At 35.9% G+C, this 20,946-nt stretch overlaps 1 protein-coding gene across 1 annotated transcript in view; it reads right to left on the bottom strand.

Annotated features, from left to right (window-relative positions):
* The window catches only part of KIF6 (kinesin family member 6), a 117,103-nt gene that overhangs the window by 9,173 nt on the left and 86,984 nt on the right, over window positions 1-20,946 (bottom strand). Inside the window, exons 16-19 of the mRNA XM_072333784.1 lie at window positions 15,406-15,456; window positions 5,054-5,138; window positions 4,042-4,177; window positions 2,310-2,404 (exon numbers count right to left, since the gene is read on the bottom strand). Of these exons, the coding sequence (XP_072189885.1) occupies window positions 2,310-2,404; window positions 4,042-4,177; window positions 5,054-5,138; window positions 15,406-15,456 (367 nt within the window). The remainder of the gene's footprint in view (window positions 1-2,309; window positions 2,405-4,041; window positions 4,178-5,053; window positions 5,139-15,405; window positions 15,457-20,946) is intronic.

The following is a 20,946-nucleotide window of genomic DNA, read 5'->3' on the forward strand; positions in this document are numbered from 1 at the left end:
ACAGGCAAGTTCAAGTTTAACTGCTCTGCTAGGTGAACATAGCAAAATCATTTCAGAAAGAGATTCTTGATTTTGAGTTGAATTAGAAACAAAGAGCCATTTGTAAAAGAGAGGAGAAATTGTAGACTAGATATATCCTTCACAATCATGGGAACAGGCAAAGTTCCTGCATCAACTGGGGTCAAATAAATCCTTGGGAATAAAGATTTTACTGTTTCATATTCTTTAAGACTGTGAAATTGGAAGCTTCTACTTTAAAATGTTATTGCCTCAGGTAGGAGGAAAAGTAAAATTTCATGCATAGTGGGATGTTCAGACTGCAGCTCTGCCTCACAAAAAGCAGAAATAGTGTTTCCAATTCTATACACATCACACTGGAAATGTACCTGTGTAAAGTACGTTTGAACAGCTAATACAAGATCAGCTCTCTGAAACTGTGTGGAGGAAAAAAACCAGTTAACTTCAAATCACCACTGAAAGAATACTGATACGTTGTGGATATGAGAAAACAAAACTATATACTCATTATTTGTTCTATAGTGTAAGTTTGAGAATGTGAATGCTCTGGGTCTGTGATACCTATGAAAGGATCAGTCAGTTATCTCGGTCAAAATGTCCATTACTTACACGCAGAGAAACTCCACATTATAAAAAGCATGCTAGTTTTTCTGAGAGACCACATGGGGCAGTACAGACCACCAAAATAAGGTCAGCAATTTATAGTGATCAAACACCTTCCCATGTTCTATTCCAAATACTAAATATCATCTTCTGAGACCTGTTCTCTGGTACATGCTGTAAAGGCATTTGAAGGGAAAAAAAAAAAAAAAAAAAAAAAAAAGTAAGAAAATTATAAGGGAACTAGTTATGTAGTTTTGCTTCTGAGAATGAGCAGGGATGTAGGAAAGAGAAACTACTACTTGTGGAAGGCGTTGCATTGAAAAGCTTCTTGGGTGGTATCTTATGGTATTTCTAGCTCTAGTTTAAACTGCAGAAGATAGCACTGTACACTAATGAGAAGAATTCACATGAGCAACGAGGCAGAGAAGTTGCACAAGTGGTCCTTAGCTTAGTTCAGTACAAAGTCAAAGGGTATTTCAAACAGTAGTCATGGATGGCTTGAGCTAAGGTGGGTGGCTTTGCACTGTGCTAGACTGAAAATGCTTTTGTTTTCTGTGCCACCAGCTTTTCTGTGGGACTTGTAGCATTCAGCCTAAAGCCAGGAATGAACATCTCAAATCAGGTCTTAAATCATGCCAACTATTTGCAAAGTGAACAGTGCCTAAGTCTTTAGAGAACACAGGATGAGAACTGGAGCAAAGTAGAGAAGACTAGTGTTGTTTTTTGTCAGTCTGAAAATGCCTCCTCAGACACCCTTATGGGGATTAGGTGTTTCATTCTCTCTCTACATTCATTGTGGGGAATTTACTGTACATACACAAGAGTTTACTACTGAAAAGTAGAATATTTTCTACTTTTTTGAGCAAATCCAGTATTTATGGCATATAGGACATATTACGATTTACTGCAAAACAGAAAACATCATTTAAGCTGACTACAGTTATAAAAACATAGAGCAAGTTATTCATCAGAGAAAGATCAACTACATAATGAGAAGTAGGGAAGAAAGGGAGGAGGAGGGAGAGAGAACATCTGCATTTATTTACAATGAATACAGAAACCTACACGTTCTGGTGGCACACATTTTCCTGCACTTCACCTTACTTGAAGGACATGAAATATCTGTTACTTCAAATCTGAATGAGATATTTTGAAATTAGAAGAGAACAATGATGAAATAACTCAGATCATTATTTTGTTGTAATGTGGAGGGTGAATCAATGCCTTGCCATATCACATACAATATCACTGTGGAACAATATGCTGCATGAGTGTAGCACCAGGACATTTTTTCAACAGGAAACCTAGGCTATGCATGCAATTATTTTAAAATCTGTTTTGATTTGCAGCCCCCTGAATTAACTCCAAAGGAGATACAATATCCTTGAATAGTAAAATTGAGTGATAACAGGCTTGTTTTTCTTAGCTATCGGTCATGGAAATCCCAGTGATAGGTTTCCAGGGTACCAAGACTAGCAAGTCAAAAGGACTGATTTACAATAAGATACCTTCAGTGAGATTACAAAACAACTGAATTATAAGAATTCGTTTTCTACACAGTCATTTATCTTGTAAATAGAAATGCAGTTTTTGAGTGTTATATTTGCAAAACCTTCTGGTGTACCACAGTTCTATAAACTTTACATTATCTTACAGCTAAATAAGGAAGAGAAAAATGATCAATTTACCTGTTAGCCAATAGATGCTGTGAAGATTTGATAAACTGGGGATAAACCATCGTGGTATTCGGTGAGCTAACCAACTCTGTCTTTTCTCGCTGGATCTAGATTGAAAAACAAAACTATGTAGCAGGATGGGACTTTTTTATAGAGCACTTAATATTGGCCTACAGGTCTCAGCTATAACGAGGTAGGTCAATGTCTCATTCAAAAAACAATCTGAATCACACAGTATTTTCTTCACTTGGACAAACACTTCTGAACAGTGAGAAAAGTGTGTAGGATTGAGTCATGGATATTTAAGCTCAGGTTAAAGGGTTTTAATTTGTAACAGCACATATTCACTTTTTGAGTTTCTTCGGGAGCTCAGATGTATAGATAGGTAAAGAGCCAAGATATCAATCCCTTTCTATTTTTTTTTTTTCCCCTCAGTTTTTCTATTGGTGAATCATGAGAGACCTCTTCTGTTAAGGGACAGAAAAAACGTGCTACAGTGGATTCGAAATTATTACTTGTAGTGATTTTAAAAGTCTAAACTTTTAGAGAGGAAGTAACTAAAACATTATCATCTTTGCCATAGGTTGGGGATTTTAATTTGAAAAGTATTTTGTAATGATAACTTGAATTTAAGCAAATTTCATGATTTTACCAATATGTAAGCTCCTCATATTAAATCTCTTATTTATTTTAGACTGTTTCCTTTAAAATACGGTTTAAATTTATACTCACAGGGATTAAACAAAATACTGACTAAAATCTTCTGTCTCTTTTAGAACAAGTTTTGTCCAAAGACTAAAGCTTATCTTCTAGTAAATAATAAGTGATTTATACAGACTGCACTTAGCAGTCTTTTCCACTAGGCTGATATGCATTTCACAGCCATGCTGCACTACAAAATGTCATGTCACTGCTTGGAAGCCATTAAAAAAAAAAAAAAAAAAAAAGTGTCAAAAGGGGAGATAATAAGAAAGCTATGTTGTTATTTCAGTTGTTTCCTTTCCAGACCTTTTGTACCGTCCCCTGTGTTTGTGAAACCATATAGCTGTCTCACTGCCTTGTGAACTTCACATAATTTGCTTAAAATGACATCTCCTTAGCTTGTTTTTACAAAAGTATTTAAAACAGAACACTCTGTTTCCAGTGAGTTCTTAAATAGGCAAGGATGGTAGTGGTTGGACTCAGATGGAGATCAGGGGGGACACATGCTCTATGGTGAGAGTCAGCGACCCTCTGGGAGCTTAAGAAAGCAGAAAGATTACAAGAGACTTTGAAACATTGCTAAAAAACAAATTACATTTGTTGGATTTTGTCCATATCGCAGCCTTGACTGCCATTTTCTAATACACACGTCATAAAAGCGATGAAATCATAGTTCAGCAAGCAGTGAGAAAGATTTTTTTTTTTTTTTTTTTTTTTTTCCAGTTGCTTCTATTCATTTTATGTTCCATCAGAGACTTTGGAATTTTTGGGAATGTTCTTGGCTTTCCTTCAGTTTGTGTGGGAGGAAGTCAAAACAGAAAATAAAGCAGAAAGCAAGGGTTTGCTTTATTTGTATTAGCTTTATAAGCATAATTCACATTTGCTTCGTCTGATTTACACTGGAATGAGCAGTGGTGAATCAGGACCTAAACCTCATCCTTCATACTCTCCTTTCTATCTTGTCAATTAATCATGTCTTAATGAAATTATCAAAGATTTTAAATTTACATAAAAATGGAAGAAATTCACAGTAACTGCGTACCTGTAGATTTGTTCCCTCTTCAGTCCACCAGGCTTCAAAGTCTTTTTGCAGCTTCATCTTGGCTTTTTCCATGAGAAGCTGCAGGTGTTCAATCTCTACCTTCAGCCCTTTCAAGCGATTGAACATTGTATCATAACTAATAAGAGAAGAAGAGTAGTAAAGACTTTACACCACATTTCCAAATAAAGTTTAATTCTAACTAGAAGTGGTACAGATTTAAAATCAAAAGAATATTTAATAATCAGAGATGTAGTGGTGAGGATGGACAGAGCGGTGGTAGGAAGGGATCTTTCATATTTGACGACAGCTTCACTAGAGAGTAGAGTCAAGAAGCCTATCCTGGAAAACTATATTTTTACTAAAATAATAGTGAAATTCATGTGCAGCCAATACTGACTTAAATACAGGTTTGATTATGTCAAGATATGCATTGATTGACCTTCCAAATGAAAGCTAATGTGTAGACAGAAATTACTGTCATTTAAAACAGTCAGAAATTACCTCATAGGCTACAGATAATAATACTAATGCCCAGCAAATTACATAGATGTGATATCCTCGCATCTATTTTCTTCAATATTCCTGGCTAAAGCTACAATACAACGAACAGAAAGATTGGTTAACCAACGCATATTCTACATATTATTTACAACTAGTCACCCCTACATAGCCTGTAAGTTTTCCTTAGGTCAAGGAAGGCATGACATTCATGAATCAAGAAGGTCCATGGAACATTTGGATTCAAAGAACAAATTTCTAATGCTAATCCTCAAGGGGGATATTAAGTTTTTATTTATTCTTGACCATTGGCCCTAGCATAGATTTTCCCCATTTGCTTACTGTGGCATCTTACAGACAAACCAACAGCTTATATACAAATTTTTAACCTATCAGCAAACCACAGGGCTGACATTTTTTAAAATGTCAGAGAAAACCCTCAGGTTAACCATGTATAGAACTGTAATACAATATAATTTATCCTCTGGAGCATGATTTGAGGCAGAAGTTATACCTTTTTTTCTCTTCTTCAATTTGAGTTCGAAGTTTCTCTTCTACTGGATCAAGAGTATCTAGCACTTCAGAAGGATTGGAAACAGCTGTAGGAGGAATGACCAGATAAAAGAGATGACCATCTTATTTCTAAAGAAGCAACTTCTAATTAGAATACAAGCTGCTTTTAAAAGCTGGATTAAAAAAAAAAATAAAAATGGAGATCTATAGCAGTTTTTCCCTTCTGTAAATTGTTTTTCAAATTCTATATTTAGGCCTTAACTAATATTAGAGAGATTCAATAACTATCGAGATTTGAATTACTTTTTTTGAATTTCCTGGAATATTTGTTTTAGATACGAATAAAAATAATTTATTTATTTATTTATTGCCAGTTCATTTCATAAACCACCGCCAAATGCTTTCAATGAAAGCTCTGGCTACAAAGACAAGAAGATCCAATAGTATCTGCACTGGTTCCTGGAAACAAAGTAACAGAAAGAAGATTAAAACATTCACATAGAAAATAACAGTGATCAGCACCAGGTTCAGACAGTTTGTATGTGTACAGGAAAGGTTGTGAAAATATGTTTGTGAAATTTTTTCAGGACAGAGAAGAACTGTGAAAATTCTCCAAGAGCCCAAGTTAACCTAAGAAAGGAGCTCAGGATTTTCCTGTCCTATAACAGAGTTAGTTAGCATGCAACACACGGCATGCTTCTTCTGAGAAACAGCAAAACAGCCTTTCCATCAAGAGCTGAATGAAATAGGTTCATTTCCACAGTGAAAAGAAATGTATAGTTATGTACTAGTCTTACCACAGTTTCTATTTCTAGAATGTACGAGAACAGTTTGAGATTCCCAACCGAACACATTTAACCTTTATAACTGAAGAAAACTGAAAAGAAACAAAAGATTTGCTGTACAGTACATGCAAGTTTATATTCGAATCACTACTTCTGCCAAGAAAATAAATTCTACATCAACCTGTCATTAGGCCCAAGGAGTGCAGCCTTTCTCTGTGGAATGGAATCCGTCTGGAATAAGAGGGCAGCAGTGACTCTTTTCAGGCTGTCAGCACGCCAACTACAGTCATTAATCTTTTGTTGTAGCACCCTGTAGCCTAGTACAAATGAAACTGAAAAGTGTCTTATTTCTTTTAGAGTGCTTAGATCAAGCACGTTAATATAGACAGCCAAGATGGACAAAGCCCATGCACGCTTCTCATTTCATATATCTAAAGGCTTCATTAGGTGTGCAGACTACAAAACGACAGGGAGATGACATTTGTGGTGGGGAGAGTACCCCCTTGAAAATAAGCTACTTGGAGTGTTGAAATGAGTATGCAAGTCAAGAGATGCAAACAACATGGCAGAGGAGATAATAGAACAGTGGCATTATATAATACAACAAAACTGAACCTGGCTGATAATGGGAAGGCTTTAATAATCACGCCAGATCCTGCAAGGAAAGCAGCAAGTCTATCAATGATTTCAGGGGATCAATAGTTTCTAGTCTGTCAGATTTCCTCCTCAGAAGGAAGGCATAATGTGACAAAGTGCATCACTATGCAGGATGATCAAGGATAGACAATTTCTGAAGAGCTCCTGAGAGCTAACTTCATTCTCCCCTTTGTGAACACACAGCATCCAGGCTTGAGAGAAATGGGAAAAAAACAAAGGTTTAGGATGTTACTGCATCCCAGGTGAACCATGCTCATATGTGCATCCTGAATGCACCCCAGTGCAGTCTGTGCAAACCCTGTCCTCAGCAGCAGTGAAAAGGACTCTCCTGAGCATGCATGTCCACAAAGAGTGGAAGCTTTAGTCCCTGAGAATGAAGGGGAGTGGAAAACAGAAACAACTTAAAATGGTAATGCTGTTTCTGAAGGGAGAATTTTTCTACATGAAAACATTACCAAATTCTGCTAGTCATTACAAAGAGATGTGGGATCATAATATTGTGGCTTTCCTTTCCTGATTCATTTGGATATCTAATACTCAGAAAAACATGTTTGTACTAGCTCTCAAATGGCAACCTCAGGCAGAATTTGTTCACATACATAAAAACACAAAGAAAAATGTTTTGCTGCTGATTATACACTGTAGAAGGGATTGTTTTGTTATAAATTATCTGCAGAAGTAATAATAAAGATGTTAATAAACACGCAGAGTATCTGTGATTCAAAGCCTCAGCACTCTCAATCCTGAAAACAGCTATGCACATTCCCACTAGGAATATGCTGGTGATGAAAACAAGAAACACAGCTGTAAGCAAGGTGAGCTGCACAAACTTTTGCATACATACACGATGGAAAGAGAAGTGTACACCATAAGCTGATGCAGACCCCACCAGAAGAAGAAAACATTGAAGCCCATGGGCTCTTGTGGCTGACACACTGTAGTCCTCTATTCCAACTGCAATTTCAGCTACAGCTCAAGCTAAGAAGCTAAGGCAGAGGTTACTGGCTCAGTCTGTGCTCTGTATCTGACATCTAACAGTATCATTCTTCAGCAGGCAGGCTCAGATATTTAAAATAACATGAGAGACAACTCTGAAAAGTCAGTATGGTATACAAAGCACAATGTTTGATTACAAATCCAAGATATCTAAGAAGAATTTATTTTTACCTCATATTTTACTTTCTCAAAAGAGTTTATTTTTCATTGTATGTATCTCCTTCCCCTACAGAAAAATGCACTGAAATGTCAAATCCTTTAGTTCAGGTTTCAGATTGGGGTGAACCTTGTGTGAGATGACAATTCATTGCACACTTTGTTCATAAAGTAGATTATAAGAGGCATTTAAAGTTACAATGCTTTTAATTTAACGAGAGAGCCAATTTTGGAGCAAAGGAAGTAGTCAGTTGTTCAGTACTTTCCACGTGATCAGATCACACAGTACCAAAACGAAATTATAGCACCTGTTGACAACCTCACTGTTTCAAAGCACTGTGGAAAACATGGATAAAAAGCACTATTTCCAGCACGAGATACCAAGGGTAATCACCACAGTTTACTGAAAGCAGGCAACAACTTGAAACACTCTGACAGATTCTTGTCTACAGTCACAAGATTTTGCAAGAAAACTCTCTGTGACCCTAAACTTTATACTCTCAGGGGCACTCATATATTTCCCAACTTGAATATATCCTGGAAGTCAAACTCCTAGGGATTTATTGTCCTTGTGCCTCAAATAACATTGTGCCCTGCCCTCCAGCTGTACTTTTGCAGTGAAAGATTTTCATTTTTTCACTGAATAGTTTTGTGTTTATCTCCTTAAATTTATAGTCACTCGAAGTAACAAAATTTAGAAGCGACTTCAGTATCCACTTCGTATTTTTACTGCTTTATTTATCAGCTTTGCAGCTCTTGGCAAACTCAGGCTTTAGTGCTTTCACACTACATCATACTTTGCTGTTTTGGCTTTTTAAAAAAGAGCTACCCTTCAGTTGCTATTCAGGATCATCTTGCAAGGAATTTTCATGTTCTTTTTTTCTTATATACATATATATGTTTATATAAATGTGCATGTGTAGGGGGTTGAAGGCGCTTGTATTCTGTTGATTCTCTAATCACTGAGTTTAGCAACAGTGCCCATCAGTATGCTTCTTCTCTGGGTACTCTAGGTGTACTGTTTACTGTCCTGCTGGCTTAATATTCACTCAAAGTAACTGACTTGCAACACACACTTTGAAAGTGAAGATATTTTTTCCACTCTGTGTGAGCTATTTTGGCTAAATACAGATTCACATTTCTATTTCCTTAGCTCTCTTCTTTGCAACTGGTCATCTACATCTGTGCTCCTTAAAATATACACAGCACATGAAACAAGGTGTTGCCTTCTCCTCAGCTGTACTCAAGCCATGAAAGTTTCTTACGAAACTACTGTGGCTAGAAGTTCTCTGTGGGTTTCCAAATATACAAGTGAACTTTACTGTGACTAAAAAACAGAAGCTTCAAGTTTAGTGTGTTTCATGCATGACAGTTGTTGTGGTGGAAGAGTAATACACTGCATCATATTCAGGAAGCACTTACTAATTCAGATTATGCTTATGCTTACTAAAGACATTTTGCCTTTAGATTACATAAGATTATTTATTGTATCACTTACCTTGTTCATAATATTAGACATATGTACCTGATATTTCCCTGCTTCTTAAGAAGTGGTGTGATTTATCATCCATCAGTTTAGAGACTTCATTAACATCTACTTCTGCAATATTCAAGAGCTTTCATGGAAAAAAAGAACAACAATGTCTCTTTGCTATGTTTTGCTACACTTTTCTTGAAAGAAAAGCATGGAAAATGCTTCTGAATGTGACTGCTTATCATGAATCTGAGATATTAGGAATAAACCACCACTAATGTGACGATGCTCAACTTGAGTGGTCTGGGGGACTGGAATGTGTTTTCAGGATCTTCTGCCTATGCCGGCCATCTTCATACCCCACTCTAAGTGCCACACTTTTCCCATCAGCTGAAGGAGCCAATCAAAGAGGCTCTTGGTGTTAGGCTATCAACTCAAGAAGGTACAAGAAGAAGTAAGGATACCTTTACTGATCTCTCATCATTCAAAAAGAACTTCACTATGTTCTGTGAAGAAAATGATATGAAGCTCAATTAACATGTCCTGGTAATTGCCTGCTATGAGAAGATATATCCCGACAACCTGAAATGATCACAATTCATCCACTAGATTCTTAACTGGAAAAGTATATTCAACTTCTGCACATTCATGGGAAATTAACAGTAACTGCTTGATTCTAATCATTATTTTTGTTTGATCTTACCATGTGAAAAGTTTTGGGCAAAGTAGAGAAGAAATTAATTACCAGAACTAATGGTGGTGACTGTGCTGAGAAACAGTGTTTTGTAGCTGAGAATTTGCTCTGTCCAATTGTTTTCTTGCACTTTGTGTATGCTGTAGTTTTCATGGAAATAAATGGGAGATATAACTTTCAGAACAACCTAGGTAATAATGCTATTCACACTGAACTTGTTAGGGTTGTCAAAGAAATATTGCAAGAAACTTTACAAAGACTGCAAGCTGCCCTAACAACTGGGAATTGCTAAAGCCTGTGTCAATACAACTGAGAACTAAATTTCTGTACTACAAGTTCAGATTCCTAATAGAAATAGAACTTGATCCAAATATGTGCTTCACTCTTTTTTGAGATCTGATACGCTGAAGATGAGTGGATCATGAGGGAAGCTTAATAAGAAAGCATAAATAATCTCAGACTTTTCTCTGGCAGTGCAGAATAACATTCTTGAAAGAGTTCCTTTGAAGATGTAATGCTCTCATTCTTGAGGATACAATGAAAGAGGAAACTCATAGATGTTTCTAGAGTTTAGAACTGTATCTAGTAAAACCTGCCAGAAAGGGTGCCAGAAATACACACAAACAAACAAAACTACAGAATACCTATAAAAAACCTGAAGAGAAATCCAGAAAAAGAGAGGTCTGTTTGAGCTTGAGGCCTGAAAAGCCAGGTTTAAGAAGAGTCTTCATATTATAATACTCTCATAGAGTTTTAAAATTCATTCCTGCACAGTACAGAGAAAACCCCAAAGCACACCTGACAACAGTCCTCACGTACTGTAGCAAGGGAAGTTTTGCCCCTTGTCTTACTGCTGCTTTGAAATCCTGTTTCTTTTTCCTGACTGCAATAATCTTTACAGAAGAATTTGGTGCATACAGAAATACAAAAGTTCTGCAAGAGTTCAGAGTTTTAGCCTTGGATGGCACTAATTCTAAGCCTAAAACAATATGCGAAACTAAGAGAGTGTGTTACAGTGCATAACTTCACAGTTACCTGAGGCCAGACTATGCTGTTTTATGCTGTTTTCCTTTGGAACAAATCTGGAATAACTGCAATGATTTAACTGCACTGCAATGAGAAGAAGCTGCAAAGATCTTCTTATATTCCTAAAATATCCCATGTAATGACTTATATATGTGTTCAAAATTCTTTGCTCATCAGTATCATAAATATTTGCTTGAAAAATGATTTGGTGAACCTTCCTAAAAGCATTTTACATCTTAAAATTATTACAAAAAAACAAATTCAGGAATGCATTTATCACTGTCAGAGTAAATCTTTTTTAAAAGGCAAAAAGACAATGATTTCTGAATGTTCAGCCTATTTTGCTATATTTATATTCACATAAGCAAGAGTTAAAACTCATCATTTTTAAGAAACATCATTTTACCATTTTTTTCTGTCAGTATCAGAGTTCTTAAAACAAACTTCAATGCAAAACATCCGTGATGGATTTCCTTCAGTGTAGAAAGTGAAGAACAAAAGCCACCACTAAAAGGAATGGCCTTGGTACCACTAGAGGTCATAGTAGGAATAAAATCCATGCCCTGCGTGCACAGGAGCAGCGAACTTTTACAAAAGCACTGCTGTTGCTTGAGATTTCGAGCAGCAACGAATGGAAAACAAAACACACTGACACATTATGCATATAAAAAATTGCGAATTTCTAAGAGAAATATATCCCTTATACTGAGGCCACTACAAACTGACTGCGTTGCTTTTTTCCCTCCTAAAAATAGAATACTTTATGGACTGAAAATGCATGAATCCATTTGTATGGCTTTCAGAAGCACCTCTGGATACCTAGTGGTACTGAGGACATGCGTTGCTTTTGTTTTGTCTTTCTCTCTTATCACAAAGCAAAACCCTTAACAGCCTGGAGCTCAGACAAACTGATTATTTCTCCAAAAGCCTTATACATGTTATCATTTTTGACTGCCAGGAATGATGGCTTTAAAGCAGACCATCTATTATTCTCCGTGGATTGTGTCAGGCTTGTGTGGGAAAACACAGACTGTCTCTTTTCTCAGCTCCTGTCATTTTGTGATCAGAACCACTGATTTCTCCTCATTTAATGACATTAGTACAGATCAAGATTCTACTGCTTCACATGAAGAAATTTTAATGGCTTTTCAGTTACAAGATGTAAAGCAGTGAAAGAAATGGAGCTCATTTTATTTAAATATGGGTTTATTGAAATAAGAGATTAACTCTGACACAAGCCAGCAGTTTGGAAGCTCTCTGTGCTTTCCATTTGCAGAAATCACATAAGATGAATTCATGACAGTTATTATTAGCCTCGTTAAATGTTTTCCGTTGTCAGCAGGATGCTGTGCTTTGATTGCAGAGAGACATTTCATACAGTTCCTAAGCAACCCTTATATACTTAAGAGACAAACCATGGTGACACAACCTTTCTAGTGGCATGGACTGGAACTCATTTGACAGAAGTGGGAGCAGCAGTTCCTAGTACTAAATACTCCACTGATAATCACAGAATCACAGAAAGTCAGAGATTGGAAGGAACCTCAAAAGATCATCTAGTCCAACCTACAATAACAAAATTGCTGTTCTTTCAATTCTAACTGGAGAGAGATGAGGAAACAAAATGGAGCACAATGCAGAGATGCACATAGCACACAGGAACAGCAGCATAAACTAAAGCTAATAACCTAAGAACAGGTATGTAGCTTTGAAAATGTAGGAAAAGATTATATAGAAAAGGCTACTGATGGACCAAAGATCAAGAGGAAGCTCCCTACTTTTGCTTTAAACAAGTGCGTGTTACAAATCTGAGTGCAAAAACAACAGATCCCCAGAAGCTTGCTCTCAGGCATTTGCAACTCTATAACAAATCAAGTACTGGCATATATTTTTTCTGGAATTGAAACACACCTGTTATTTTTGACACACCTGGTCACCTTATTTTTGAAAATCAGAAGAAATACAAAAATCTTCTAAAAGTGAAGTTACAAAACTAGATAAAACTTTTTGCCAAGTAAGATGTTGATAGAACTGTGGCTTTATGCTGAAATACTTATAAAAGATGCAGATTCCTTTTGCAGATCCACATTTGCATCTTTACTCATGTTAGATCTAATTTTTCTGGACAGCTGTACAAGAAACAATGACATTGCACAGAAAAAGAAAGGCATGTGGTGCTAAAGATGTTGCGTCACTTCACCTTGATTAGCAAGTTTACATTCTGTAACATTGCAAACCCAGGGGATGTTTCTCTTTCTGACATTTTCTGCCATCTTTTCCACTCAGAAGCATGCTGGTGATCCAGTGTTTTTGCTCAGTCAGTACTTTAGTTCTGTACAAATTATTTAATTTTACTGCCCCAAAAATGTAGTTAACAATGCAGAAGGAAGTGAAAAGATAGAGGGAAGAATCACACAAGCCTTTAGAGAGGGAAAATTCAAAAGTAAATTACATTGTGGAGAGAAAAAGTTTAAGGAAAATAGAAATTGAGAGGAATGGAAGAACGAGATAAAAATGAAGGCAGGAGGAATTAGGAAAAGTGAAAGAGGAGATGAAAATAAATTGCAGAAGAAAGAGCAGGAAAGGACTGAGAAAAAATATCATAATTTTCAATTCAGTCATACAATTTCCTGCCATTTCAGACTGAATGTTACTCTGAATGATCTTACTGAATAAAATGTTATTTGCATAATATGTTATTCTAATCATTAACAAAGATGCTGAGAGTGAATACTTGTAATTTTACATAAATTATTTAGTGTTTCTGGTTTTGTAATAAAAATCATGGAGCACATCCTTGCCTCCAACAAAACCTCCTATCCATTTTCATTCTTTATAACTTCTCTGCATATGGCGTTTTATAAAAGAGAGCTAAGAACAATGAGCTAAGTAATGGAGTTACCCTTCACTGAATCAGAAATTCACATATTAAACATCACCACAGAGGAAACAGATCTACACTCTTTAAAATCCAAGTAGAACAGCTTCTTACAGAGTTTTAACCATAACATGATCTAAGTTATGGAAAAAAGAAAAAAAAAAAAAGAAAAAAAAAAAAAGAAAAAAAAAAGAAAAAAAAAAAAAAAAAGGCAGCTGGAAGATGTTTACTTGGCTCCTAATTGAAACAATGGCGTGTTTTATTTCATTTTGGAATTTCAACAGACTCTCAATTATCCCTTTTAGCAGGCAGCTTTTATTTAAAAATATCTTGATTGCTTTCTAGTCACCAAGAAAGTTGCTGGGAGAATTGACACCTGTTACTCCTTGGAGGAACATTCGTCCAAAAGGCAGACAGTATTTCCCCATCTCATATAATAAATACTGTCACAATTTCCAGAATATTTAAAAGAATGACTAATTAAGGAGAAAAAGAAGTATGGAAAATACTTAGTGCAGTCCAGAGTTTGTGATGGTAAGTAGAGAGCAATGCTCAAAAAAAAAACAACACAAAAAGCACACAGGTTGCCTACAACTTTGTGGGACATACTAGGAGAATATAAGAGAATATTTACAATGTGAATGGCTGGAAAGGTCACTAATCTGCCATTTCCTAAGGACATGAAAAAATTATGCTGATCTGTTCTATGAAAACCAGCTTAGATAGTTAATTAAAATAGCATTTGCAACACAAATGCCTACATATTAAGAAATTACTGTACAATACATATAAGACCTTGAGGACAGGAAGACATCCAGAGAGACCTAGACAAGCTTCAACAGTGAGCCCAACATCTAGGTGAAGCAGGCTTAACTTGTTATTACCCCCAGCAGAATTTGGTCACATTTTTCTACAGTTTACTGTCCTAAAAGTGGAATTCTCATACAGTCACTACTAGGCTGTTTTCAGTACAAAATCCATGGAGGCCACCTAAAGCATCTGAAGCCAAATTTGGATAACTTTACATGTATGTGAACAACTTACGTAGACATTTTTAGCTTCACAGCTGTGTCAACAGGAGTTGCAAGGAATAACTTTTCAACTTCTATAACTGGATGTGAAAGAAATTACCAGAATATGCTTTCAGTACCATTGGAATGAAGAAAGTTTAAAAGGATGTTAGGTTGATTGTGGCAACATGCCTAACTAGAATCTCAGCTTCAGCACAAATCAATATCTATCAGTCAATGACAGAAACAAAGAGGAATTAGAAAGCACAAAAAATAATAATCAAATGCAAATATCCTGTCTGTGGCAGGGGGGTTGGAAATAGATGACCGCTGATGTTCCTTCCACCCCAAGCCATTCTAGTATTCTCTGATCTTAGACCTCTCTGTGTTGGTCAACCTAAAAAGACTTTTTACAATTAAAGCAAAGCAAAAACAAAAAGCAGAAAGTAATAGCAAATCCAATATGAAACAAATAAACTTTTGAATAATTTTCCTCACCATACATAAAATCAGATGCCTTTTGAGCCAAATCTCTAGCAAAATTCAAAAAGTCTGTGTCCTTTATGTTATGGAATATGGAAATATCATGGCATGAACTGTTGGAAAAATACAACCTGCTCAGCAAACATATTAAGACCTGGGAGATAATACGCTGCTTCTCAGTGTTCCTGCCTTACCTAGAGCAGCTCTTTGAATATGTCTCTGTGTTATCTTTCCTTTCAGATGGTCTGCAAAAGAAACAAAATGCAAATAGTTAGTTCTAAAATGTAAAAAAATAAAAATAACCAAGTCATCATTAATTTCCCACCACCAGAAATTTCACATGCAGTTGGCTTGCTTAAGGATCTTGTAATCCATAGGACAAGTAATTTTCTGAGCTCTCTTTGCTGTTGCAACTAAGCAGGTATTCATAACTGGGGCCAAAATTTGGCCTCACATGTCCTAAAATTTAGCTTTGCACAATATGAAAGACAGAAAATGAAGCTATTTACTGACAAGCACATTCACAGAATAATGAGCTCCTGCTGCTTCATACAAAAGAAGTCCAAGTGAGGCTAGAAAACATACAGAATTCCAAGTATTTTTTCAAACAGACTTGTAGACGCTGAGAGTGGAAATGAGATATTAGATCATCCATCCCATCTCGTTGCCAGTGAAAAATTGGTTCTCTATACTTTTTTTTTCTTCATGTTTGTCCAACACAGTTTTAAATATCCCATGTGCTAGAGCTTCTGCAAGTTCCACTACTCAACAGAATTCACTGTGCAGATGTCACTAGCATTCAATTGAAACTTGACTTTATTTCATTATCTCATTATTCCCAGTTAGGATCTCATGCCCCATACAATTCATCTTTACCCTTCCATAATTAATCTCCTCCTTGATCTATGACAGTGGTCCAGTTCACCAGTTATTTCAAACTGTAATTAGATTACCACATGGGAAGCCATTATTCACTGATATTAATGGAACTGATAAAGGAAAAACATAACCCCAAATGTGCAGTTTCAGAAGTATTTGTATTCTGAGCAAGGATGGACTACATCTCTCAAATTTTTGAGACTTGTTCATTGTCTCTAATAATCTGTACCTTTGGATACTAGGGATAGGAAAAAAACAAATTAAAAAAAGAAAAAAACAAAGAAAAAACAAAGCAAAAAAAGAAAAAAAAAAAAAAGAAAAAAAAATTCCCATTTTTCTCCAGACTGATTACTATTTATATCATATTAGTAGGCATTCTAAAGTAAAAATATTTTCAGAACTAATTAAGTTATTAAAAGCTGTCCAATGGAAAATGAAAGAAACCCCACACACTTAAATTCACAGGTCATGAGAATCGGACTGTTGTATAAATACCAAAGAAATATAACTAATTAACATCTTAGAGAAAAAGAGACTATTTCTTTGTTATTCGAAAGCATTGTGGAACCAATTTGGAGCAATCTTGTGATTCATCTCAGTGGACTGATCTTAGCTTAGGTTCCTCAAAGAGTCATGTATTCACCTATGACACAAGTATCTTTATGCAATGGCTTAAAACATCCCTTTCTCATGCATTGTGAGCTGCAAAATACATTTCCACTGATTAAAAAAAGAAAAAAAAAAAGAAAAAGATTGTAAAATAGAAATTACTAAAAATGGAGTTATAAGTAGTTAAAATATGCAATTTATTAAAAGCCAGATCAAAATGACTTACATGTGAAGTTCTCTATTGTGTCAATGTGTGATTTTAATGTTGTCAATACAAATATGTGAAGATAGAATATAAGAGCTGTTTTTAAAATGATAACAGCTAAGAAGCTTCACTTTCAATTATCTATAATTTACCATTACAGCTGGGACAGACAGCACAGAGGATGCAGGAAAATTTTATTGCAAGATATAGGCAGCCAGTAGCATGTAATGCCCCAAACACTTCTCCCTCCTCTTCTAGCCTTCAAACATTTCTGCTCCATCCATGACAGGGACCATAACACTGGAAGATATCTTGTCCTTAAATCTGATGGCTTCATAAACTAATGAGAAGTTGGAACCAGACAATCTATAATCAGAGGGGACCCAAAGAAAAGTTCTTCAGCTAAGAAAATAAAAATCCAATCTTACCTTTCTTATAGCAAGATAGTTTTATTTTTGTTCCATAGGAATAGAAAGGTGAAATGTATCTGATTCAAATAATCCAAAGTTCTTATTCAGGGCAGCATAAACTGAACTCATTTCACAGAAAAGTTCCCAAGGACAAACAACTATTCTGAGAAAAGCAGCCCTAACAGAAATCCTATTCAGAAGATAAGAAGGTATCACAAGGCACCTGACTATAATTCCATACTGCTACTTAGGCAGATACAATTTAATTTTTTGGTTGATTTTAATCTAATTTGAAATTTTACTGTTTATTTAGATTTCCTTTAGGGAAAAAAAAAAAAAAAAAAAAAAAAAGCCCTCTAGTTTTCACATGAAACTCTTATGTTTGACAAAAAGTTAACATTTTCTGTCTATGTTTTTGATTAGAGTAATCTTGCTCTGTTTTCACTGCAAATATTTGTGGAGAAGAATGAATGTTCCTGACCTGCTCTACTTTCCTTTCTAAGAGAACACCATCATCCCAGCACAAAGTTTGAAGTTCATAAGCGACACAATTAGGGGATGATTGAAATCCTTTTGCCTGCACAGATCTTCCCCATCTAAACAAATGGAAAATTTCAGTCTTTAGTACTGCCAGTTCTACAACCTTCATAAATACAAATATTTACCCAAACAAATAAGAATAATACTCTCATTTAAAAAATTTCTTCTGATTCCAACAGTGCAAATTTGTGAATAACGTAGTGCTTAAATATCTTCTACAGAAATTGAATTTAAGACTTGGCAAACATCTCTCAACATATGGTTAATTATGTTTTCTGAAGTTTCACCAAACAAGAAGCTAAAAGGATGTCTGAAGTGAGTACTATATATATATATGTATTTTTTTCCAGTGGAGTAATTCTTCACTTGGAGATAACACTCCCAATAAAATGTTCAGTGCTTCAACTTCGCATGTTTTGGCAAAAAAAAAAAAAAAAAAAAAAAAAAAAGTAGTTTTTGTGAATTTAAGAATTTACTCAGCACACAGCCAGCTGTCATTTAGGTTGTGATAAATCTGTTGGTTTTGGACTGTGTTTCTGGACAAATGTACCATCCCGAGGTATGGAAAAGAGATGAACTGGTAATACAGAACTTCAGCTTTGTGACAGGAGACAAAAGCAAAGAGGTAAGTGGAGAAGACAAAGTGGTATAAAGAAGTCTAATTAGGAATGATATAAAGCAGAGAGAAGTATCCAATTATACTAAGTAAGTATCAGAATCAATAACTCGAATAGAGTAGCTCTCCTGCAATTTTTTGTCTTTGTGTTACCCCAGACTATTTCCAGGATCTAGAATTGTCTTCCAGTTTCCTTCAGACAGTGAATGCTTTGACAATACTCTATACATTTCAAGCCAATACAAAAATGACCATATTGCAATTTAAAAAAAAAAAAAAAAAAAAAGGTTTAAAAACGTACATTTTTCTGGCTTCACTTGAGTCCACAATACAGGTTTTAAAAGTTCTCATATGTTTAATCAGATGTTCCATATAATACTATTCTAAGGCTTCAAAGGCTGCCAATTTAAAGAACACTGGACAAGCTACGAGTACGCATGCAACCCAAACTACCTCTCTTAGAGAATATTTGCAGTTAATATTGTGGATTGACCCCTGTCTTTACGCAGTAATCTCTCATCTATTGCTATTTCATAACATTTTGCTAAACTTTTTACCACATTTTCCAGTCTATGTTAAGCTGAAATCATTCCATCTTCTAGATCCTGAAATCTTCACACCTTAGAGTGGAGACTGGATCTCTTTTAATCTTTGGATCTTTTTTTGTTTTAACTTAAAATATCTAACAGAGCCTCCTCTTAAGTCTTCGAGGAACCTCCCATTCCTGGAACTCATCCTCCAGGGCATACTGAGTTTTTAATAACGCTATATGGTTTAAGCATTAGATCTATGTTTAGAGTCTCCAAAAATCACAACTGTTTAATCCAACTGAGGTTATGTTTTCAAGGCATAGTGCAGAACTGAGCTGCAGCTGACATGCTAAGACAGCTTTCAGCCATGACAAAACCATGCTGACAGAAGAATGTTTTGAGATTTTCTGCATGTTGCTCTAGCGTAATAGACTGATAAAGAGAGCATTTCTCTTTCTCTGCCTAGTGGTTATCCTGGTGCGATGGTATGCTCCCTCCGCTCCAACCTCCTCCTTCGGCGTGGCTGTTAATCCTAAGGTCTTGCTCTGGACTGATAAGATAATTCTGCTAAATACTGCAACTATGAGTCAATCATCTCATCCAATAAATAGCTAACAGCCTGAGAGTCCCTTGAGCTCTAATCTTAATAGATGGCATGTAAGCTCCCCAATTCCTTATAAATATTGTGAAGTTTGAGTGACTATAGTCTCAGGGCTGATTATGTGGAATATTTACAAAAGATGACCTATTGAAATGTCTACCTTTAAAGGCAGACATACTCTAGGGTGGAGTATGGTGGGTAATCTATTCCATGACAGTTCCCTAAGTAAAGTAACCTGAGATCTTAGCCATTAGCAGTCACCAGGGGAGTCTGGTATACCAACTCTTAAGAAAAAAACAAAACAATAGAGTGCAGAGCAGGGTAGAGGTGCCATGTCCAATCCTCATGATCATCCTTCAGGGTTGATACTATTGGAACCAATAAACTATCTTGTTTTCCTGAGGCATATATTGAACTTGACCAGATTTATAGTGTTAATGGGGCATCACTCAGAAAATAAGCTCAGCCCCAGACCCTCTAACATCTGAGGACAAGCTGGCATGCAATGGGTTTTTATTTTCAGCCAAACTCATCTGCTTTTTTCACATGACACCAGGATGGCTTGCACAGACCCACAAATCTCTAAGTGGTTCATATACCACCAGGATAAAATAAGCCAAAATTTATAAAGAAGTGCTGCACTTTCTCTTGGCATGGGGAAGTAAGCAGCTTTACTGTTTGTAATGCAGTGCCCCTACATATGCAGTTGTACTCAGCTGTTAGCCAGCTATGAAAACCTACTATGCCTCTGGATTAATTGTATTTTATTTATGAAGTTGTGTACATCCATTTGAGGAAGAGAAGGAGTCTTGCTGAATAAGCACACATTGAAGCTCATATTTAGCATTAGTAAGGTAGGTTTTAGAGGCAGAGTACTCATAACTTCCATTACAAGACTTCCTTAAGTCTTGTAGGGAATTACTTTCAATTGAGCTTGTGGCTGAAGTTTTAACAGTTTACAAAGGATTTCTGAAATATCTTATTTCTAATCAGACACTGAACTAGGAGACATTGAACAAAAATGGAGATACCTGAATGGAGTAATTTCTCGAACATGGAAACTTCAAATGGAGATAGTTATGGGAAATCTTATCCAATGTATTAGATGTTTTTGAAAATCTGGTGCTGAAATTTTATCACAACACACCCTATGATAACAAGTATATGTTGTGAAAGTAATAGAACAAAAACCAATTCTGTTGTACATCAGTGTTCTGCTACACTAAGAGCAGGCAAACTGCACAGCCTTTCTCTGACCCAGAGAAACATTTAGGGCAAATTCTGACTCCTCTTTATAACCTTTGTCCTGGTGTGTTGAAAAAAATGGGTCAAACAACTAAGGACA

The sequence above is a fragment of the Excalfactoria chinensis genome, chromosome 3 (assembly GCF_039878825.1).
Source record: "Excalfactoria chinensis isolate bCotChi1 chromosome 3, bCotChi1.hap2, whole genome shotgun sequence".
NCBI classification, from domain to species: domain Eukaryota; kingdom Metazoa; phylum Chordata; class Aves; order Galliformes; family Phasianidae; genus Excalfactoria; species Excalfactoria chinensis.